This window comes from Erpetoichthys calabaricus, chromosome 8 (assembly GCF_900747795.2).
Source record: "Erpetoichthys calabaricus chromosome 8, fErpCal1.3, whole genome shotgun sequence".
Lineage (NCBI taxonomy): Eukaryota > Metazoa > Chordata > Cladistia > Polypteriformes > Polypteridae > Erpetoichthys > Erpetoichthys calabaricus.
Genome location: NC_041401.2, coordinates 131,169,174 through 131,192,891, shown reverse-complemented (window position 1 = coordinate 131,192,891; position 23,718 = coordinate 131,169,174). Strand labels below are relative to the sequence as shown.

General features: G+C 39.5%; 1 protein-coding gene across 1 annotated transcript in view; it reads left to right on the top strand.

The window, feature by feature from the left end:
- The window catches only part of cfap74 (cilia and flagella associated protein 74), a 525,252-nt gene that overhangs the window by 325,344 nt on the left and 176,190 nt on the right, over positions 1-23,718 (top strand). Inside the window, exon 25 of the mRNA XM_051931357.1 lies at positions 9,806-9,939. Within this exon, the coding sequence (XP_051787317.1) occupies positions 9,806-9,939 (134 nt within the window). The remainder of the gene's footprint in view (positions 1-9,805; positions 9,940-23,718) is intronic.

The window sequence follows — 23,718 nt, the reverse complement described above, 5'->3', positions numbered from 1 at the left end:
TGCTGGGCGGTATACCGGTTCATACCGAAAACCGTTTTTTATTTTTTTTATGATATGGATTTTTCTTATACCGCAACACCGGTTTAAATTGCCTAAATGACGTTCGGAACGTGGCGCAGCGGGAAACTGTTCAAGTGGGGACCTTTTTCACTGCTACACCGCTAAACACAGATTTGTTGCACTAGGGCTCTTTTTCACTGCTACACCACCAAATAGTGGGCGGTAGCATAGGTATGCCGCGTGGTGAAAATGGACAGAGAGCATTCCGAAACTGAACTAAAAGTAAAGTTGAACATGATGAACAGAAGAACTTTTGCCGAAAAAAAGGAGTCACGTCCGTCGCCTGGAGATACTTTAGTTTTAAAAGGTCAGATGTGTAAATACTGTTTCTATGCTACTGGATAATACTGCTAGCCAAGTTGTACTTGTTTTTGTACTTGCTAGTGTATGTTTTGCTTGTATTCATCCTGCAATGTGGTGGCGACTCGTTCAGAGATGGGCGCAACTCTGAATGGATGGCATAGTTAAACATGTATAACGAAGATATTTTTAAAGTTCTGAACACTCCATCGGCTAAGTTAATAACTAGTTTTAATTTCACAAAGACGTTTATTGTGTGGTGATTGGTAATGTGGAGAAAGAAAAAGGAAAGATAGGAACTGGGGTTTTGGTAGAGAGCAGGAATATCATGAAGTGAATGGATTCTGTGCGGTGATTGCTGCAGGCGCCTGCTCTTAGTGCGGAGGAAGTCAGTTTAAGAAGCGTAGTGATTAACGACTGGGTCGGGGAACACTTAACACATAAGTATTTGATGTGCTACATTAACTTGTGACAGGGTTTGAGAAAATCTAGTAAATTAAACATTGATTTTAGGATGAAGTTTAGTTTACAACATTCTACTTTAATTATAACATAAACTATGAGAATAAAGTGGAAATGTCGACTTTAATCTTGACATAGTCAACATGTCGAATTTATTCTCGACATATAGTTTGTTTTTTTCTTCCGTGTCCATATTTTTTTTTCTTCACAGTGGCCCTAATGCGCTTTCATAGGGCTATACCACAAACAGCATTATAAATGCAAGTTGCAGTTTTTATTATTTATGTATATAGCTTAGCTTGAAGCAAGGTCCATATTAATGCAGTTTGCCTAAATGATGGTACAGTTGGTAAGATGTCATCACCAAGTTGCACTTGTTTTATTTTATTTTAATTTGGTGAATACTGTGTAATGCACCTGGGCTTGAAGCCTTGAAGTAATGGTGCAACTATCAGTAATACTATTATGTATTTTATTGTTATTATTTATTAGTTTAAATATTATGCAGTTTAATGATGGTAAAATTGTTTAAAAAGTCACTTTAACGTGTCAGTGGACAGAGATTGTTAACATTAACAGAAAGTGTAGTTGGTTTACAAAAAATATTTACTATTTATTCCTTTTCTAAGACGTGTTCAGTGCAATCCAACTTTTGACAAACACCTCTGGATATTTTACTAAGTCTAAATGCCTCTTTGGATGGTTGAAAATATGTTGTCAAAATCATAGTTTAAGCTTTTGCAAAATTTGTTCAATTAAAGGTTCTATATTTTGACTGCATCTGTCATGCAATGTGATTCCTTCTCTTTAGTGCCACCCCCTTGAAAACTATCACTTTATGGGGCCATGCAAACCTAGATTAATACTTGTGTGCACATTAAAATGTCTTTTTGTATGATGTACAATTCTCATAACAGTCTAATAGGTTATTCTTAGCCAGTCTACTGCAGTAATTGCAGTGGAAAATGTGGTTAACATCCACTCATGCATGGGGAAAAAAATACTGTCTAATACCGTGAAACCGGCAGAATTTAGAAAAATACCGTAATATAGAATTTTGGTCATGCCGCCCACCTCTACTACATAGTTAGTGTTGCAAATGTCAGTTCTGAGTGTGTCTCGTTTCCATTGTCCCATTTGCTGTTTGTGTGTGTATCAGTAAATGCCGTCCCCGTAAAGGGGGACGGATGATGGAAGAAGACCACAGCCTCTAACCTGGAAAACACCTGTTCGCAATTAATCAATTACAGCCGTCACAGGACTATTTAAGTAATCAGAGAGGAGAGAGGGAGGGAGAGAAGAGAGGAGAAAGGAGACCATTTTTTTTCAACCACGTATCAACTTACTTGCTGTTTTTTCACATCGCGCCTTTGCATCAGTTTGTTTTTCATTTTGCCAGACTGTCTTTCATCCTTCATCTGCTGAGACCCCGGGGTCGATTCGCCATCCACCATACGCCAAGGAATCACGGTGAGGTTGCTCCATTTGCCGGGAAAATCAAACAACGCATTTACCACTAGTTCAGTCATCCGTATTCAGGACAGTTTTTATAACTGGACTCAAGTTCACAATCATTCAGTATAGCATTCATTTTTGTTATTCGTGTTGTGTGTTATATGTTACAGGGGCAAGGGAGGGTTTTGTTGTATTTATATATGGTGGTGTCTCATTGTTGATGTGGCGGAGGGATATTTATATGTTTCTATTTTTGCATTTGTCTTGTGGTTTTGTTTAATATATTTAATCAGTTTATTTTTACATCATCAGCTTTTTGCGTGCTTATATTTACACCATCGATTGTGGGGGAAAAGTGTAATTTGTTAAGAGGTACGGCTTGATAGTTAGATTCATCTCAGTAAATTATCCAGGCCACAGGTCTTGGAGGTGTAGCTGCCGGCTGGGTAAGGGGTCGGCCATTACACACAAATGCTGGTGAATCTTGTCTTCTTCGTATCTTGTTGTTAGTTGAATTTTTTTAATTCAGTTTTATTCGTGAATAAAAGCACACTTGTTTTGTTATACCTTTGCAAAAGTGTTTATTTTCTGTTCCAGTAACCACTTGAATGATATCAAATCTGTCTCTGCCTCTCTCACGCATGCACACACACATCCACACATGAAAACGCTATGTCATTTGAACAAAATTTGTCATTTGAACATTGTTTTTTTTTTTTTTTTTTCAATCTTGCCCAGTCTCTGCATTATGGTTCATGGTACTGGGAATGCAGACAGACTTCTTGTTTTTGGGCGCATACACCGTCAGCATGGCACTACCAGATCTAAATACTAGCATGGAGAATTGCACGCATACTTAAGTGACTTTAACTGCAGGTGGAAGTTCCCGTCCCACTTTATGGTGTCAAGCGGTGTATGTATTGCAGTGCAGCAGTTCATTAGCCAGCGAAAGTGATGTGAAGAAGTTGTCTGTTGTTACGGTTCTGCCTTTGTCCAGAAATGGCTTTATGACCACAGTCTCGGAAAGTACTTCTTCCATGAGATGACTGGGATCTTTTCCTAAATAAGGAGTAGCATTGCACATGCACATGAAAATCTGTCATTTTTAACATATTCTGCACAGGTGTCTTTGTTGTCAAATGCCAAATGTCACATGACAGTATGATAGCGGGCACGGGGCGTTGTATCTTTGATTGCCCTGGGTTGTAACTCAAAATGCAACTATCAACAAAACATTGCCATATGTCCGAAATCGCAGCAAACCTGTAGTTTTTCACACGTTCTACACGGGTATCTTTGTTGTCAAAGCACAAATGCCACATGATAGTCTGATAGCAGTCACCGTATCTTTGATTACCGGTACAGCAAATGGTTCTGACCAGGCATCAACCACAGCACCAACTGTGGTCATCGCTGCTCTTCTGAAAATAATGGAGATATACACCATCAACTCAGAGAGAGAAAGGCAAGTTCGTTGTACCACGTGAACATGACTGAGAGAATAGAACTAATTAAAAAAAACGCTAACTTTTACAAGTACCAAAAATTTACAATGGGTGTTACAGACTCAAATCAAATGTATGTTTTTATTATATAATAGTAATAATAACAGCAGCTCACTACTCATAATGGTAAATGCAGGGAAGACTCACACTCGAACTTGCAACCTCTTGATTTAGAAGCTCCCATTCTTACCTCTATCCCACCCATGCGATTGATAAGTGGGCTTCGGTTTTTACATATTGACAGCAACATGTAAATTTAAGAATTTCTTCTTTTCTGGTTATATTCTTGCATAAAGTCACATTTGTTTAGTTATGCTTATTGTGAAAGTATTTGATATTTGAACTTCAGTCTTCACACATTATACACTTCACATCAACATTTTATCAATTTTTACTATAACATGAAAAAAGTTTATGTTTTAGTAATGTGTTCCAAATTTCTTGACTTGCATTTCCTCGCATCCAGCATTTATCCAGATCGTTGTAGATATGGCACACACATGAAATGTATGTATTCTAAATAACAATATATTATTTACCCTACAACTCCAGGCACCTCCCACCCAGATAAACAGACTTGAGCTGGGAGAACTTCAGTTACGTCGGGGGGGGCGTGATGGGATAGCAGGCTGCTTGCTGCTTGTACTGATTGACACATTTGCAAAACAAAGACGCTGATGGAAAGGTACGAAGGAATTTAAGGTGGCCCAGCATTACGACTTTTTTCGTAGGCTTCAGGGATTCTAATGTTAATATAGTTAATTCACTGTAAACATTAAAGTTTGTCTGAAATCTGCACTTGTTGTTGGTGATACTTTTGCTCCATTACTTCTGTTGCTATGTTTGCTGTAAAGCTGTTGTCTATGACTGTAGTCAGTACATTTTGCATAGTCAATACTTTTTGGAAAACACAATGGAGATTTGGAGGGTAGGGTAGGTGGACTGGGGGTTTGATTATAAACACACCCTTATCCCCAAAGCCATGTTTCATTCACCACCCTCCACAAATCCAAATCCCTAGTGCACCCATCCCACTTTTGCCCACCCATCTTCATTGCCCTAGGGTAGGGATTCCCAAACTCGGTCCTGGGGACCCACTGTAGCTGCAGGTTTTTGTTCCAACCACCTTCCCTTTTTCATTGGACTCTTAGCCTAATTAAGTGAGTCGTTATTTCCCAGTTTCTGTGTTTTGGAGTCAATGTAGAAATTACAAACAAAGTTTGGTAGATTTTTATTAAAATGTACTGAGCAGGTATATGGAGCATACAGTATGTAGTTTAAGTCATTAACAGTATTTTCAAGCTAATTTTCATTCTGCTTTTCCAGATGTTCTGGTTATTTAATTGATTATTTACTATTTAGCTGGTCTGACACTGAAGTCGTTGCTGCTTTCATCATCTTGGGTGTCTGCTGTGCTGGTTGTTAATTGTCACTATTAGGGATAAATGAAAGGAGCAAACTACACAGGAAAATGGAGTTAAGCATTTATAGCTTTAGAAAAAATAGAAATATTTCTATGTCTTATAAATGTATAAACCATACTGTTATGTTTTTATGAATGCAGAATAAGAGGAGAGTAAAAAAGACCAGCTAATTAAATGAGATAAGTTGTTATCGATTATTATCACCGATTGTGAAGCTGGTTGGAACAAAAACCTGCAGCCACAGTGGGTCCCCAGGACCGAGTTTGGGAACCACTGCCCTAGGACATTCCTTATTTTTGTTTACAAAAGGTGGCAGCCCTATCTGCAAGGGCTGATGACATTTGTCAGCTCCATTAAAATAATAATATAAACATTAAAAAAATATAAGATAAGATAAAACACGGTGGCGCAGTGGTAGCGCTGCTGCCTCGCAGTTAGGAGACCCGGGTTCACTTCCCTAAGTCCTCCCTTCGTGGAGTTTGCATGTTCTCCCCGTGTTTGCGTGGGTTTCCTCCGGGCACTCCGGTTTCCTCCCACAGTCCAAAGACATGCAGGTTAGGTGGATTGGTGATTCTAAATTGGCCCTAGTGTGTGCTTGGTGTGTGGGTGTGTTTGTGTGTGTCCTGCGGTGGGTTGGCACCCTGCCCGGGATTGGTTCCTGCCTTGTGCCCTGTGTTGGCTGGGATTGGCTCCAGCAGACCCCCGTGACCCTGTGTTCGGATTCAGCGGGTTGGAAAATGGATGGATGGGTGGATAAAACACATACAATGAGATTCTGGTACACTAACTGAAATGATTCTCAAAACTACACTTTAAAAAAAAGAAATTCACATATCTAATATACAATACAATTTATTTTTGTATAGCCCAAAATCATACAAGGAGTTCCACAGTGGCCTTTAACAAGCAATACCTTTTGATAGCCCCCGAGCTTTGACTCAAGGGAAACAAGGAAAAACTCCCAAAAAACCGTTGTTGGGAAAAAATGGAAGAAACCTTGGGAAAGGCAGTTCAAAGAGAGGCCCCTTTCCAGGTAGGTTGGGTGTGCAGTGGGTGTCAAAAAATTGGGTAAACACAGTAGAATACACAGAATAGAACACAAGTAATCGTCAATGCAATAGAAATATTACAAGTACAGAGCAGAATTCAACAGTAGATGATATTACATAATGTGATTTGGATTTGTTCAGATGTTTTTGCAGAGACTTTTCTTAACATTATTAACACTAGAATTACCAAAGCTTACAAAAAACTTGTTAATCCATTCCACCTTAAATCCCTTCGCACCTCTCTGTCAGTGTATTTTGTCTTATAAATGTGTCAATAAATAGCAAGCAGCCTGCTATCACATTCCCCCACCGCCGCACAAAGTTTTCTCAGCTCAAGTCTGTTTACCTGTGTGTCAGTTTCTTATATAGAGTAAATACTATATTGTTATTTGGAACACATGCATTTCATGCGTGTTCCTTGTCTACAACAATCTATGTAAACACATTGTTAAAACAGAAACGTTTTTCATGTTTTAGTAATAATTGACAAAATGTAGACATGAAGCGTATAATGTGTGAAGCCTGAAGTCCAAATATCAAATAAACACTTTTACAAAAGGTACAAGTATAACAAAACAACTGCACTTTTATTCAAGAATATAACTGCAGAAAAAGAACCCGCGTTAGGATGTGACATTGACACTGATTTGGTTGTGTAACGGTAAGAACTGCTGACTGGTAATCAAAAGGTCACGAGTTTGATCTTGGATGACTCCGTTTTGAGAAGTGAGCTGCTCTTATTCTTGCTATTTTAGAATAAAAACATACATTTGATTTGAGTCTGTAACAGCCAGTGTAAATTTATGGAACTTGTAAAGGTTAGTGTTGTTGTTTTTTTTTTTTTATTCAGTTTTATTCTCCCAGTTACATTCATACTCCCCCCAATCTGACACTGCTGTGTTCACATAAAGACACGCTATAGCAGACTTGAACTCAGATGATGACGAGGATTCTACATCGGAGAAAGAATGCACGTTGCACTTTTGCAAAAGCATTTTTCACAGCAAATTTGCTAAGTTCGCCAGTGATCTGTTTCATCAAATTTTTCCCTGAAAATTTGCCTTGCAGCCAGCTCAGGCAATCTTTTTCTTTTCCTAGTGTCCAATGATGCATTCTGAGGAAAGGACAACACTCAGGATGGCACATTGTGAATGTTATGATCCTTGAGTGAGTGTAGCTTACTTGTAATGTTTTCATAGATGTGGCAGATATGACAATATGTGCTAATACAGAAATACAGAAGTTTTCTTTGCTTTTCTATGCATCTCCTATCAAATCATGCATGTAGTTCCGTATACAATATGCAGTTGTGTGTGTGTGTGTATGTAATTCAATACTTTTTTCAATACAGCTGTACTCAAAAGAATATTTTTTCTCATAAAAGGTTCCATGTTGCATTGGTCCTTCTATTTTTACAAAAAAAGCCCACCATTTATTTTTGCATTTGCATTCATTGCCATATCTGCCGTGTCTGTGAAAACTTTGAGTGAGCCTCCATCAACCGCAGCACTCTTCCAAGTTTGTCCCTAAAGTCCTACTCTCCACTATACAAGTTGGTAATTTTTCACGTCTATGGTTCAGTGTGTGAAGAAAAACTTTCTAATATTTGTGTGAAATCTACCCTTAAAACGTTTCCAAGCGTGTTCCTAATGTACTTTACTTTAAAGCAACAACTGAGATTTACTATACTAATTCTGTTCATAATGTCTAACATTTCAATCATGTCCCCTCTTACTATCTGTTTTCCTGTACTGAAAATGTTCAGCTCCTTCAGTCTCCCCTCATAGCAAATATTTCCTAGTCCTGGAATACGCCTAGACCCTCTTTGCTGGACTTTCTTCAGTGCAGCTATATCTTTTCTGTAATATGGAGACCTATACTGAACACAATACTTTAGGTGAGGCCTCAGTGTGTTATTTAATTTGTGCATAACCACCTTTCACTCCACACATTATGATATACTGTGTGACCTAACATACTATTACCTTTCTTGTTTGCTTTTGTACCATATCTGGATATGGTAATGAGTCGCCTATGACACCATGTCCTTCTCATAACATTTGCTTTCAAGTTTCAGACTTTACATGGTGTATTCAAATCTGACATTTTTACTTTCTACATGTAATACTTTACATTCACTTAAATTCTACAAATCTGCCCAAGCCTCTGTGTTATTCAAGTTCGTCAGTGACATCATATATTCATTCTACATTATCTGCTCTTCCACCTAGCTGGGTATCATTTGCAAACTTAACCAGCTTATTAATTATATTCTTGTTGGAACCTTTTATGTATATTAAAAAGAGCAGTGACACCAGCACTGGTCAATGAAGAGTGCCACTAATAATATCACCTAATACTAAATAAGTGCCCCTCACCATTACTTTTTACTTCCTGTGTTTTAGCCATTTTTTTACCCACCTACAGACTGCTCTTTGAATTTCCACTTCTTTTAGTGTCACTTTGCATTTTCTGTGAGTGTGAAGAATTGCTATAGTATGTCCTGTATCCTGATGATCTTGTAATGATGACAAAAGGTAAAGTGGATTTGAAGTAGTAATTTCTGAAATGGAAAGCTAGTTTGAAACCAAAAGGCTAGGCTTTAGTTTATGTGGAAGAGGTGGGTCTATGCCAGTGCAGCTTTCGTGCATCTGAATATAATTTGTCAGTTGCTGAAAGTGGATACTTAAAGAATTTGATGGTATGAAGGAATGTCTGTAGGTGTCAAGTGCTACATTTATGTGTAGAAAATGCATGGTAGGGGTTCAGAATGCTAATATATTGAATGTAAATTTAGATATTGACAATGGAGGTGTTTTGAAGAATGTAGGGAAGTTCTTTTACTTAGGTGATACGTTTAGTGTAGACAGAGGTGAAGGCACAACAGTTCCATTTTTACTTATATTTAAGAAACTGACTATATTACACACTTTGTGAAAAATGCAATGCATAATATTTATTTGGTGTGTATGTCTATTTGTTTTGTTTATTTTAAAGGCTTTATCTGCCATATTATCCATTTTGGTTTAGTACAACAACTATAAGCTCTACATTTTTCAAAATTTTTATAGGTTTACACTATTTGTTAAAATCCACCATTTTTTTTGTTCATGCATAACATTACGAATGTTAGAATAAATATGACTCATTCATTAATACAGCAAGTGTCCGATTCTTCTTATTAGAATACAGCGCCTAATAAGCCATAGCCTATTTGGCAGCACTGGGAAATAACACTATTAGTAAACTATCTGGAACACAAACATTGTCTCAAAATACAAACAAAATATCACAGGAAATCACAACATCAGCAAACCCAATAAAAAGCATGTATCCACCTTTTTGTACTTAATTTATTAATCAATAATCTGTATTAGTAACATTCGTGACATATTAAAATCCTGTCATTTCTAATGCAAGCCATGCTTAGCCCTCTTTACACTAATATAGTATGGTATGGTTCTGGTCTTAATCCAAGCTATCTTTTCTGTAATCAGGTTATAATGTAAAATGTTCAATAATGTCAATTTTTTGCTGGTCTGTTTTCTAGTGTATAGATATCCAGCCAAATGATGGATTTGGGACCCTTCTTCCATTGGAAACCTTTGACTTGAATGTTATATTCAGTCCTGAAATAGCAAAGGAATACAAGTTTGACTTAATTTGTAAATGTCTGACTAACAGGTAATAGAAAACTGAGTAAGTATTGCATTTACTTTTAGCATAGAATGTTGGGTATTATGTCCTCATTGATATGCCTTCTTTTAAAATATTCAAATGGCTACACATTTGGAATTTATGTGAAATTTTAAGTTGAATTTTTATGGTTTCCTTTCTCTTTCTGTGGTATTTATAAATAATGAAATGTAAAGATTTAGATTTGATATTCCCATAAGAGAAGTATGAAAAAAATTCAGAAATAGACTGAGATAAATAACACAGCTTAGTTGATTAAATAAAGTTTTTTCAGTTAAGAGTATGATGTATATAGTTAAAATAATAGCATCCTTAGTAAAAGTATATGATAAATGATTTGCAAACCTCAATGTACTTTAAATGTTTAAATTAATCTCTTTTATAAAAAAACATAACAAACAAGGGAACAAAAATTGAACCCAACATACTTTATAGATTGGATGAATGGTTGTGTTATTGTGATATTTCCCTCTACTTATCCTTTACCTATTTTCTTTAAGGATAAGTGTACTCATCAGGATCGTTACCGGTTTGGTCTACTGTCGCACCTTAAGATTAACATACACACAGACCCTAACCACAAAACTGCCCTATGAATGACGCACACACAGCTGGTTAATCTCTAGCCCTTCAAACCACACAACTGCCTTATGACTAACACATACACAACAATGTTCATGCCACTCATCACATAGAATATACTGTATATCTGAATTATTGTCAGTAATTTTTATACCTTTATAACAAACCCCCCTCATGGGTCAACACTAACCTAAAGCATCCTTTTTTCTACTAATCTATCTAGTTCCCTTTTATAAGCTTATAAATCAAGACAGTGGAAGGAAGAAACAAAGTAATTGCCTATACACTACTTAAATTAAGGGAACATGTAATCATCACAGTCACCAAGTCAGTTAAGCTTCTGATATATCAATCTGTCCAATAAGGAAGCAAAAGCAATTGTGAATCAGCTTCCCCTGCTTTGGTGCAAATGAAAGTGACAACAGGTGCACTGGAGAGGCAAAAGCAAGACAACAACCAAAATGGCAATTGCTCTTTTCTTATCCTTCCTGACTGATTCTTCCCTAGTTTTTCATTTTGCTAGTGTCGTTTTTCTTGTTGGTAGCATGAGGCAGTACTGCAGCCAATTCTGGGTGCACAGGTATCCATTTGTGACACTGCAAGAAGGTTTGCTGTGTTTTCAGCAGATGGGCTGTCACATGAGGAGAAATGGACAGGGTCATTAAAAGGTGTTAACCCAGCAGCAGGACTGGTATCTGCTCCTTTGTGCAAGGAGAAAAGGGAGAAGCACTGCTAGAGCCCTACAAAATGACCTCCAGCTGGCTACTGGTGTGCATGTTTCTGACCAAACTTTTAGAAATATATTCCATGAGGGCGGCATGAGGTCCTGATGTTATCTAGTGGGAGCTCTGCTTACAGTCCATCACCATGCAACTCGATTGGCATTCACCATAAGATACCACAATTGGCAGCAGTGCCATTGGCAGCTCTTTTAACCTTTGCCAGCACCTTTTTATTGTACGGATTATTTATTTATTTGATGTAGAACATTATGCACTGCACTGTTTTGAACACTGTTTTTGATTGTTGTTAATAAAAGCACTGGATAACTTATGTACCTTCCCCTTGCATTGTGGGTTGTGTCCTCATCCGCTGGCTCGTCCCTCATTTACAGTACAGGCAGTGGCAGGTTGCAAAGGCTCCTGGAAAGAACAGGTAGCGTGGAGCTGACACGCATTTGGTGGCAGAAGTGGTAACGGTCCTTACGGATGATGCTGCAGTTGTAACCCACTGGGCTGGACTGGCTACTTTGAGCAGCTGTTTTAAGTTTATCTACTGGCTAGGATGATGGACGTCTCTTGGTCCATGGTTCTCGAGGCTGATCCTCCAATTAGCTGTGAACCACCCAAACTCATTGAGATTGAACAGCTGAGGATAGTGAACCAGCTGAGGGTAGGGAAGGCTGCAGGGATCTGTGGTATCTGGGGTTTCTCCATGCCAGTGGTAAGGTAGTCCTCCTGTCATTGAAAGCAATCTTTGTTTCCATTTGGGAGACGGGTGTCATCCCAGCTGACTGGAAAGTGGGACTAGTCATCCCAATCTGGAAACAGAAAAGTGATTGCCTGGATTACAGGGGAATAACACTGCTCTCAATGCCGGGTAAGGTCTTTGCTAGTGTCATCCTCGGTAAGATCCGTGATCACTTTCTCACCTAACAGCAACCAGAGCAGTCTCATTTTACACCTAAGAACTCTACCATCGCTCACATCCTGGCACTGAGGGTTCTCATCGAGCACAAACATGAATATCACAGAGTTTCTTTGCAGCTTTCTCGATTTTCGTAAAGTGGTTGACTAAGTGTCTGTCTGCAGAGAGAATGGAAAGGTTTTCTTACCTCGGCAACAACATTCATGTCTCTGGTGACTCTTTCTATAAAGTCAGTAGACAGAATGTAAGAGCAGGTCCCAGAAAAGGGGTGTGTGGCGCTCCTGATATCTTTGCAAAAGGATTAAGGTCTAAGTCTTTAGAGTCCTGGTGCTTCCTGTTTTGCTATATGGTTGCCAGACATGTACACCATCCAGTGACCTGAGATGAAGACTGGAAACCTTTGGTACTGTCTCTTCAGAAAATCCTAAGGGTACCGCCAGAAAGAGGCATATTAACTGCATTGTGAGGGAATGTCAGTTACGACACTACAGCCATGTGGCGCGATTCCCCGAGGGTGAGCCAGCTCACAGGATCCTCATTTTTGAGGACCTGAGCGGCTCGACCAGGCCAAGGGGACGCCAATGTAACATGTGGCTACAGGAAATGGATGGTTATTTCTGTAGTGGGACTGCTCTGGAGGGTTTCCAACCAGGATCTGGAGCTGTTTTGTCACGTGGTGAGTGCGGCAGCAACCTATACCAGTGTTTTCCCCCCAACCTGACCTGACCAGAGAGTGTTACACTGCCTAACACAAGGGAAAATTATCTATTTGCATATGCAATTTGATTTTAAGTTTTAACATACCATATGCCCTACACTTTCCATCAATAATGACTCAGTCTTTTGTGGACTTTGTACACATTTAATAAAATGCCTGGTTCAGATTAAATCACTGCTTGAGCCATTTTATTTATTGGTATTTTCTTCATTTTTCCCCCATGTATACTAGCACAATCACACAGCCGTAATTTTCCCAATGTATAATGTAATACTTATTTCAGGTGACGTATTGTGTCATTTTTGCAAAAGGACTCGCAAGAGGGGTCCCATCAAGATGCACTTGGTCTGTGCTTTTATTGTGGTGCAGCAGGACATGTTGTTTCTGACTGTCTTAAAGATACAGGGGGTCTAATTGGTCCATCTTTTTTAGGGTTGGTGGAGAGATAGTTATAGTCTAACCCAGGGGTGTCGAACTCCAGTCCTGGAGGGCCGCAGTGGCTGCAGGTTTTCACTCTAACCATCTTCTTAATTAGTGACCAGTTTTTGATGTTAATTAACTTCTTTAGCCTTAGTTTTATTTAGCTTTACTCAGGCCCCTTAGTTGTTTTTTCCTTAATTAGCAGCCAGACAGTAATGAGACATAAAACAAGCAGGACATGACCAGCTCACCTGTTCCCATCAAATAAAATCTGAAAATAAAGATGAAGGTCTCAGTAAGGTTGATCCCTCAGGTTACCAAAACATTTTGACAGAGTTCTTAGAAAAAAACAGAATATCAACAGTTTTGGAAATGTCTGCTGTGGCAGAATGAGAGCAATAACAATGGAATGGAATTGAATAAGGGGTTTAATTAACAGCAAGAATCAGCTTCTCATTAAGGAACTGGTTGGAGTTTGAAGCCCCAATTTAGCTGTTCATCTGCTGGCTTGTTTCATGTCCCATTTTTGTTTGGCTGTCATTTAATGAAGAAAAGAATCAATTCAGAAGACTTAATCCTTAAAAACAGGGCTATTAAAATAGAGGGAAAAGAAGTTAATTAGCAGTGAAAACTGGACACTGATTAGGAAAAGGGTTAGAAAGAAAACCTTTAGCCACTGCGGCCCTCCAGGCCTGGAGTTTGACACCCGTGGTCTAACCCATTCAAATAGTATTTTTTTCCTACGTTGATAAATCTAATGAGCCCCAATGGCTTTTGTTAATTCTGGCATGGCTGAAAGTTTTATTAGTCTAAGTTTAGTTATATTGTTTGGAAAAATTTAAATTATTTAGTTTACCTTTAGAGTGGATGGAAACTCCATTGGGACGGTCTCATTACTTAAATATGTTGTCCAACTAATGTGCATGTTGGGTTTATGCATACTGTAGCCGCCAAAGTATAAGGCGAGATCAAGCACGGGTAAAACACGTACCGAAAGAAATCTCTCAGTCCGAAAGTTCGTTTTAAAAATATTTACTTTTAGTTAAAGGCAACTTTAAGTTAAAGGCAAATAATCCACACACGAATAAAGAAAAAATTGTTACACACGTAGAATAAAAGGCAAAAAAAAGAAAAATGCATCTTCTCTAAACTTAGCTTTTCTTGAGAAACTTTGGTTATTTCTGTACTTAAAAGTTCTTTACTTCTTCTTCTATACTTAAAGGTTCTTAATTTGTTCTTCTGTATGCCTTAAGCATATGGTACAGTACTTAAATAAGCACTGTTCTCTTAGAGTTGTTTCACACACTCAAAAGGCCTGCAGGCACGGTTTAAAACCTTATGCCTTCTACACCTTACACATGGCAAGGCTGGTCACTAACTGAAGAATAATTACTCAAAGCTATTAGAAATGGCAAGAATATACCAATACAATTCTACTTATGGGGGTTTTATGAACCTCCCATAGATTATGCATTGTCATCTTAGTAAAATATTTATGAACTAGGAAAATGGCTCTTACACATACCAAAAAATGTCTTTTTACATAAGGAGCTAGTGTCATGAAGTCAGAAATGTTTTTCTGCATGCATCTTCCTCCATCTAAGGATCTTACTGATATCCTGGGGCTCTTAGACTGGTTTTCCAAGGCTGATCATTTTATTCTATTGAAATCATTGACCACAGCTAAAGCTTTGATTGATGCCTTTATAATACATTATTTTCACCTCCATGGTCTGCCCAGGTCTGTTCTCTCTGATTGTATATATCATTTAATTTCTCCATTTCAGAGGGGTTTCTATTAGCACTAGAATCCCTGAAGCATACGAAAAAAACTCGTAATCCCGGACCACCTTAAATTCCTTCACACTTCTTCATTAGCGTCTTTTTTTTTTGAAAATGTGTTGATCAGCACAAGCAGTAAGCAGACTGCTATCCCATCCCCCCACCGCCACAGCTCAACTCAGGCAAAAAGTTCTCCCAGCTCAAGTCTGTTTATCTGGTGTGCGAGGTGCCTGGAGCTGTATAGAGTTAAAAATATATTGTTATTTGAAACACATGCATTTCATTTGTGTTCTGTGTCTACAACAATCTGTGTATATGTAGGATGACAGGAAAGGTGAGGCAAGAAATGTTGAACACATACCTTAAACACAAACTTTTTTCATGTTATAGTACTAATGAAAACATTTTGACATGAAGTGTATAATGAAGTCCAAATATCAAATAAACACTTTTACAAAAGGTACATGTATAACAAAACAAGTGTGCTTTTATTCAAGAATATAACCAAAAACAAAGAAATCTGGTTAGGGTATCAATCTGGTTAGAAATCTTTGGGTGGTGCAGAAGTAGGAACTGCTGACTCATAATAATAAAACTTAAGTACTCTCAGCTGCTTTTTAAGCAGATTCTTTGCATTCTCATGTTCATGATTCCATTCCTGTTCTGCTTTCTTGTCTGTAAATCTTCTGCATCGGACTATCTTCTCTGAAAGGCTGGGTATGAACATCCCCATCTAATTTACTATTCCGTTAGTCCTCTTTCTTACTGTCTAGCTGGGTGTGACAGATTAAAGGGTCCCCGTGACCCCTTGAACCCTCAGACCAGACGTCAGACACCAGATAAAAGTCAAAATGAATATTTATTATAATAATAAGTGCACAAAGCAGCACTACTCCACACTACTCCAATGAATCCAAGAACAATAATCAATAACAAAACAATCCTCCACTCCCAGACACGTTGCCACCCTTCCACCCAGCTCAGCTCACTCGTCTGGGGTTTCCCAGAGTCCTTTATAGTCCCTGACCCGGAAGTGGTTCCATCCCAACAATCCATAAGTCCTCATCACTTCCGGGTCAGATTAAAAGTCCTTTTCTTCAACCCGGAAGCATGTTGTTCTTTCCTGTCATGTGATCATGACGCACTTCCGGGTTATAGGGTACGTAGCCTTCTGTAAGCCTCCCTTCAGTGGCTCCTGGTGGTCCCCATGGTATCCAGCAGGGTTGTTTATAACAACTACAATGTCCATAGTGCCCTGCTGGAATTTTGGGACTTTCCATGCTGCTGGGAGAGCTCCATCTGGCGGCCTGGAGGTGTGGACCGGAATATTTAGCCGGCCATCCCTCTCAGTTCCCTTCCCTTAGCGAAAACCACTGGGGCGGAGTGGCCAGCCCCACGAGGGACATCTTCCTCCAGGAGAACCCATCAGTCGGGCCTTGGCTATGCTGTCTAGACTCCCCAGAGAACCTAGGGGGAACAGTATATCGGCTGTCCCTCCGATCCCCTGTCCTCCGAGGACAACTTCGCCATACGTGGCCCGGCCGACGACAGTTATAGCAAAGTCGTTACTCTCCTGGTTGTCTTCCTCCACGAGACTGGAAACACCTCGGGAATTCCGTCAACTCCGCCCTTTTCTCCGCCAAGGGAGGTTTTATGGCCGCCTCGGTACACTCCGCCCTTCTCTCTGATTTGTCAGGAGACCCGCGTTTTATTTTGGGGATCTCCTGCTTAATCTGGGGTTTGTTCACAGTTTGGGTCTCTCTATTAACAAAAGAGAGCCCTTTCACTGTCTGAACACCCTTTGATTTAATTTGTACCGGCTTCGGTGTCTGCAGGATCAGATCGTTCCCGGAGACAGCACCATCCAGCTGTTCCGGTTCGACCGAAACCTTCCACTAAGCCAACGGTCATCGTTTCCGCCTCTCTTGTAGGGCTTGCAGTAACTTGCCACCCGCTATTGATTAAGCGCGGGGCCGTGTCACTCTGCGTCCCTATTTCATTATATACGGTACCAGCATTACCTACCTGTACCGCCAAATTATATAACACGGGATGCTCACAACCCAGCCGCCGCAGGTATTCCTCTACCTTCTTTATCGGGGCTTTGGCCATCGCTCCCAAGTCTCCGACGATCCTCTCGATCTCAGTCAATACCTGAAAAATAATTTGTACGGGCTCTATTAATTTTTCGAGCTCCCGTATGTCTAGAAAGTTAGTTAATTCGGCCGGAGGTAGGTTCACTTCCGCATTCTCCTTACCTGCCTGTCGGGAGCCAATGAGCACGTTCGCTGTCGGCACGTACTCTGACGGGCTTCGCAGAGGCTTCTGGGATTTGGAGTTCTTATTGTCTGAGGACCGGGTTGCCTTCTTTGGCGGACTGTGGTCTGTCTTTATTAATTTGTCGGCAGACCGATCAGCCATTTCCCGGCCCTCCTTACCTTCTTGCGGGGTGAGCGGTGCTTCGCTCGCCTCCCCCATTCCCTTTGGAAAATCCAAGTCCGTCTCTTCAGAGACGAAGGCTCAAACAGCGGGACGCGGACCTCCTCCTTCCCAGAACACACCGGGGTCGATCACATGTCCCTCGCCGGCCGCCAACATGCGGAAGTTGTCTTTAATGCTTGTCGGTTTGAACAGGAGCGTGCCACTATCTTTGGGAATATCTCCTTTTTCCTGCAGAGCCTCCAAGTGATCTTTTCCGAGGTACATGCACGGGACAAAGTGAGTTATTTTAAACGGATTATTTGTTAAATTCCCGGCACGTACCTCAGAGCGATCGTCTGTACACAGAGGTTTCTCCCGACTTGTGTAGCTGCTCCGTAGCTCCTCCCGAGCGTCAGCCATTACGAGCGTGGCTCTCCCGCTGGCGATGCTGCTCTGCTTGTCCTTCTTCTTCCCCATATCGGACGTGGTGCAGGTAGGTTCAGGCAACGTTGCTGCGTGTCTGGACGTAGTCCTCTTAGGGTTCTGTCCACAGTAAAAAATTTTAAATACAGGTCCTCTGCCAAACCGACGGCCAGAGAATCCTGCCGAGTACGCCAACTGTGACAGATTAAAGGGTCCCCGTGACCCCTTGAACCCTCAGACCAGACGTCAGACACCAGATAAAAGTCAAAATTAATATTTATTATAATAATAAGTGCACAAAGCACCACTACTCCACACTACTCCAATAAATCCAAGATCAATAATCAATAATAAACAATCCTCCACTCCCAGACGCGTTGCCACCCTTCCACCCAGCTCAGCTCACTCGTCTGGGGTTTCCCAGAGTCCTTTATAGTCCCTGACCCAGAAGTGGTTCCATCCCAACAATCCATAAGTCCTCATCACTTCCGGGTCAGATTAAAAGTCCTTTTCTTCAACCCGGAAGCACGTTGTTATTTCCTGTCATGTGATCATGATGCACTTCCGGGTTATAGGGTACGTAGCCTTCTGTAAGCCTCCTTACAGCGGCTCCTGGTGGTCCCCATGGTATCCAGCAGGGTTGTTTATAACAACTACAATGTCCATAATGCCCTGCTGGAATTTGGGGACTTTCCATGCTGCTGTGGGAGCTCCACCGGAATATTTAGCCGGCCATCCCTCACACAGGGCATATTCACTATAGCCAAAATCATTTTTGTTTCCGGCCTAATACCTCCACTAGTAATATATATCTCCAGTAAATGTTAATTTTGTTAATTCTAACTGACATTTCTCTTCTTTATTTCAAGTTTGCATTTCTAGTGGCATCCAATACCTTTCTCAATATGCAATCAAGCTCTTCTTATGGTTTTCCCCATATAATTATGTCATCCATTGATGTATCTAGGCCTTTCAATTGCTCATAAATCATGCTGTATGTATTGTTTTATTATACACTTCAGGTGCTGAAACAATGCCAAATAGTAGACTGAATAACCTGTATCTTGTTAAATGTGCGCAGCTTTGAACTTGACTCATTCAATTTGAACTGCCAGAATCCAAAGAATTCATCTAGCTTGCTGAAATATTCAGCATTAGGGAACTGTGTCATTGTTTTTATTATTTGGTTTCTTCATGTGCTCTCTTTAATTGCACAATTAAAGCCTTTTGAGTTCAGACATATCCTCATGTCTCCATTCTTTTTGTCCACAATAACTAAAGAATTATGTTCTTTATCACATTCATCTTTTCCATTCTTTCCAACTCTGCTTTCAATTGATTTTACAGAATGAACAGCACTTTTCTACATGGATGAACAACTGACAGTATGCTTTTATCAGTCTGTATTGTGTGTTCCCCCTGGCAGACAAATAGTTTTTTGAACAAGTCACTATATCCTTTTATCAGCTACTTATAGTCTGTTTTTGCATGGTTTATACAGAAAAAACTTGCTTTTCTAGGTTCAGTCTGTCACATTCTGAGAAGCCTAGAACTGCCTTCTATAAGTGATAGAGGGTGCTTGCTGTTTTTATATGACACTTTAGAATTGCACTTCCCTTTCACTGGTATGTCTTCAGCTCTATATGCTGTCACTTTTCAATTTTGTTAGAAGCACCTTTTGTCTACGTTTCAAGCTTTTAAAATCCAACTCTTTGATAATGCATCTACATACAGTTCTGCTGTTTGTTTTCTTAGAGTACATCTGCTTTTTTCGTGGTTTCCTTTGATTCTTATATCACTGTGCATAACATTTGCTTTTGTTGCATTTGTTGCACATTTTCCTATATGTTGAGCATTTTCTTGCTAGATGTACTCTCTCATTATACTCTACTTATGACAATGTACTATTACTGCTCCCTTCATTTCTATTTCACACATTTGTTAAATTGGCTGAAGATTGTCCTCAGATGAGGTTTTTAAAATCCAATAATTTATCCCAACTATCCTTTAAATGTGATAAATCAGTTTTTAATGGTACACTTGTAACTTTCTGAAGATTTTCTTTTGAGATGATCATTAATTTCTAAAATATAAAAAACAGTAGTCTTACCTACTAAAATAAAAGTAGAATTGTTTGAGCAAATAAGATTTCACCTATACTTAGTTACATAGCTTGATAACTGACTGAGATTCCTTGGTAAGAACTGTAAAACCTACATCATGGTATGCACTTTTTTACTCATAATTTCTGCAGGTTGGCTTATTTGTTGGAGATTAAGTAATTAAAAGCAAAAATCAATTACAGTAATCCCTCCTCCATCGTGGGGGTTGCGTTCCAGAACCCCCCGCGACAGGTGAAAATCTGCGAAGTAGAAACCATGTTTATATGGTTATTTTTATATTGTCATGCTTGGGTCACAGATTTGCACAGAAACACAGAAAGTTGTAGAGAGACAGGAACGTTATTCAAACACTGCAAACAAACATCTGTCTCTTTTTCAAAAGTTTAAACTGTGCTCCATGACAAGACAGAGATGACAGTTCCGTCTCACAATTAAAAGAATGCAAACATATCTTCCTCTTCAAAGGAGTGCGCGTAAGGCGCAGATAATGTCAGAGAGATAGAGAGAAAAGCAAACAAATCAATAGGGCTGTTTGGCTTTTAAGCATGCGAAGCACCGCGGCAGCTCACACCCCCTCCGTCAGTAGCAGAGAAAGAGAGATAGAGAGATACAGAGAAAAACAAACAATCAAAAATCAATACGTGCCCTTAGTGCTTTTAAGTATGCGAAGCACCGTGCAGCATGTCGCTTCACGAAACAGCTGCACAGAAGGGAGCAATGTGAAGATAATCTTTCAGCATTTTTAGACGAGCGTCTGTATCGTCTAGGTGTGTGAACAGCCCCCCTGCTCAATCCCCCTACGTCAGGATCAGAGAATGTCAGCGCAAGAGAGAGAGAGAGAGAAAAGTAAGTTGGGTAGCTTCTCAGCCAGCTGCCAATAGCGTCCCTTGTATGAAATCAACTGGGCAAACCAACTGAGGAAGCATGTACCAGAAATTAAAAGACCCATTGTCCGCAGAAATCCGCGAACCAGCAAAAAATACACGATATATATTTAAATATGCTTACATATAAAATCCGCGATAGAGTGAAGCCGCGAAAGGCGAAGCGCGATATAGCGAGGGATTACTGTATGTAATTTGTTAATTGAGACCAAATCTATGTAATATTAGGATATGGTGATATGAAATTATTGTTGGTTATGTCTTGATATGTAAAACCATTGCATTTAAAGAATGTGTATTAACACATGGATTAAACTCCAAAATATCAAGATAATCTGGTGCAAAAGCTTCAACGAGAAAGTTGAATTCAGCATAGTTATACTCAAAACTCAACCAAGGAATGACTTAAAAAATAAGAATGAATGTCCTGGAATTGCCTAATCAGAGCTCAGACCTCAGTAGCCTAATCTCTTTTGCAAATAATAATTAAATTAAATCAGTAAAACCCAGTTGTACTTGAAGCAAAAGGAGCTTTCTCATAATATAAGATAAAAATATTGTGGAAACTTGGGGGCGTACAGCTCCCCAAACTCCAGACACAACAGACGCAGACACAAGTTCAAGAACAGCACTTTTCCCTTGCTCCCTACATCAGCACAGTACAATACACCAACCACAATACAATACAATACAATTTATTTTTGTATAGCCCAAAATCACACAAGAAATGCTGCAATGGGCTTTAACAGGCCTTGCCTCTTCACAGCCCCTCAGCCTTGACTCTCTAAGAAGACGACAAGGAAAAACTCCTAAAAAAACCCTTGTTGGGAAAAAATGGAAGAAACCTTGGGAAAGGCAGTTCAAAAAGAGACCCCTTTCCAGGTAGGCTGGGCATGCAGTGGGTGTCAAAAAGAAGGGGGTCAATACAATACAATACAATACACAGAACAGAACAAATCATCAATACAGTATAAAAATAAAAAATTTAAAGTATGGAGCAGAATTTAATAGTAGATGATATCACATAATATGATTTGGATTTGTTTAGAGTCCTGGAGACCTCAGCCATCAAACTGCCTCACCCATTTGGCCATTCCACAGCTGAAACAGCACTGGGTCAGCCAATCCAATGAAAGGACCCCTCTACCCCCACGATACCTGCGATCCTCCATCAGGGATGACTTTACCTTAGGCAGGCAAAACAACATGGCAGGTTGGCCGTGGCACCAAGTGCCACATTTGAATACCAAGAAGAGAAACAGGAATAGGTGAGGGTTAGTAACAAATTATAACTATCCTGTTACTTATGTTTTAGTGACTAACAACAGAGATGCAGTCTGTACAGTTATTCAGCAGCCCTAGTCAGGATATGCTAAACTGAAGTAGTGAGTGTTCAGCCGGGATTAAAAAACTGAGACCGAAAGGGGCATCTCTTATAGTAGTAGCCAGATCATTCCACAGTTCAGGGGCCCTGTAACTAAAAGCTCTACCTCCCACTATTTTATTAATTCTTAGAATTATAAGCAGACCGGCATCTTGAGACCTTAATGTGGACTCTGGTTTGTAAGTCATGATAAGTTCAGACAAGTAAGCTGGACCTTGGCCCTTTAATGCTTTATATGTTAAAAGGAGGATTTTGAAATCTACCCTAAACTTAAATGGGAGCCAGTGTAAGGATTTAAGAACTGGAGTTATGTGTTCATATTTTCTTGTTCTTGTAATAATTCTTGCAGCAGCATTTTGGATTAACTGGAGGCTATATAAAGAACAGTTTGAACATCCAGTGCACACCACATTGCAATAGTCAATCCTACTAGAAATAAGTGCATGAATTAATTTCTCAGAATCCTGTTTATTTAGAAAGCGCCTTAATTTCCCAGCATTTTTAAGATGGAAGAAACAGGATTTGGACAACTTTGTAATGTGCGCTTTAAATGACATGCTAGTGTCAAAGATAACTCCTAGATTGCGGGCTGATTCAGTAAAATTAATGGTGATTCCAACTGAGTTAAGTGATGACAAAATATTGTTGTGATCAGCGTCATTCCCTCCAACAATTAACATCTCTGTTTTATCGGTGTTTAAAGATAGGTAGTTCTCATCCATCCACTCTTTTAATTTACTAACACAACTAATTAAACACAACATTGGAGAAACTTCATTTGATCTAAATGAAAGGCATAACTGGATGTCATCTGCATACGATCGAAAATTAACATTATGTTTCCTAATGATAGATCCAAGTGGAAGCATGTACAGTGGAACCTCGGTTCACAACCATAATTCGTTCCAAAACCAATTTGGTCGTGAACCGAAGCAATTTCCCCCATAGGATTGTATGTAAATACAATTAATTGGTTCCAGACCGTACAAACTGTATGTAAATATATATTTTTTTAGTTTTTAAGCACAAATATAGTTAATTATACCATAGAATGCACAGCGTAATAGTAAGCTAAATGTAAAAACATTGAATAACACTGAGAAAACCTTGAACAACAGAGAAAACTAACACTGCAATAGTTCGCGCTATAGTGCTAGGAACCGCTCACTAAAAACACTTTTTTTTTAATGAGTTTTAAGCACACGGAAAAAAATTAACAATTGAAAAATCCATAATTTAATAAACCACCAAGAAAAGTAACATTGCAACAATGCACGCTACGAACCGATCGCTGTAAACAGAACTGAAAACAAAAACAAGCATTCTCTACCTTATGCGTCCAGTCCTTCCTCTCTCGCTCACTCGCTGTCACTCCTGGAGCAC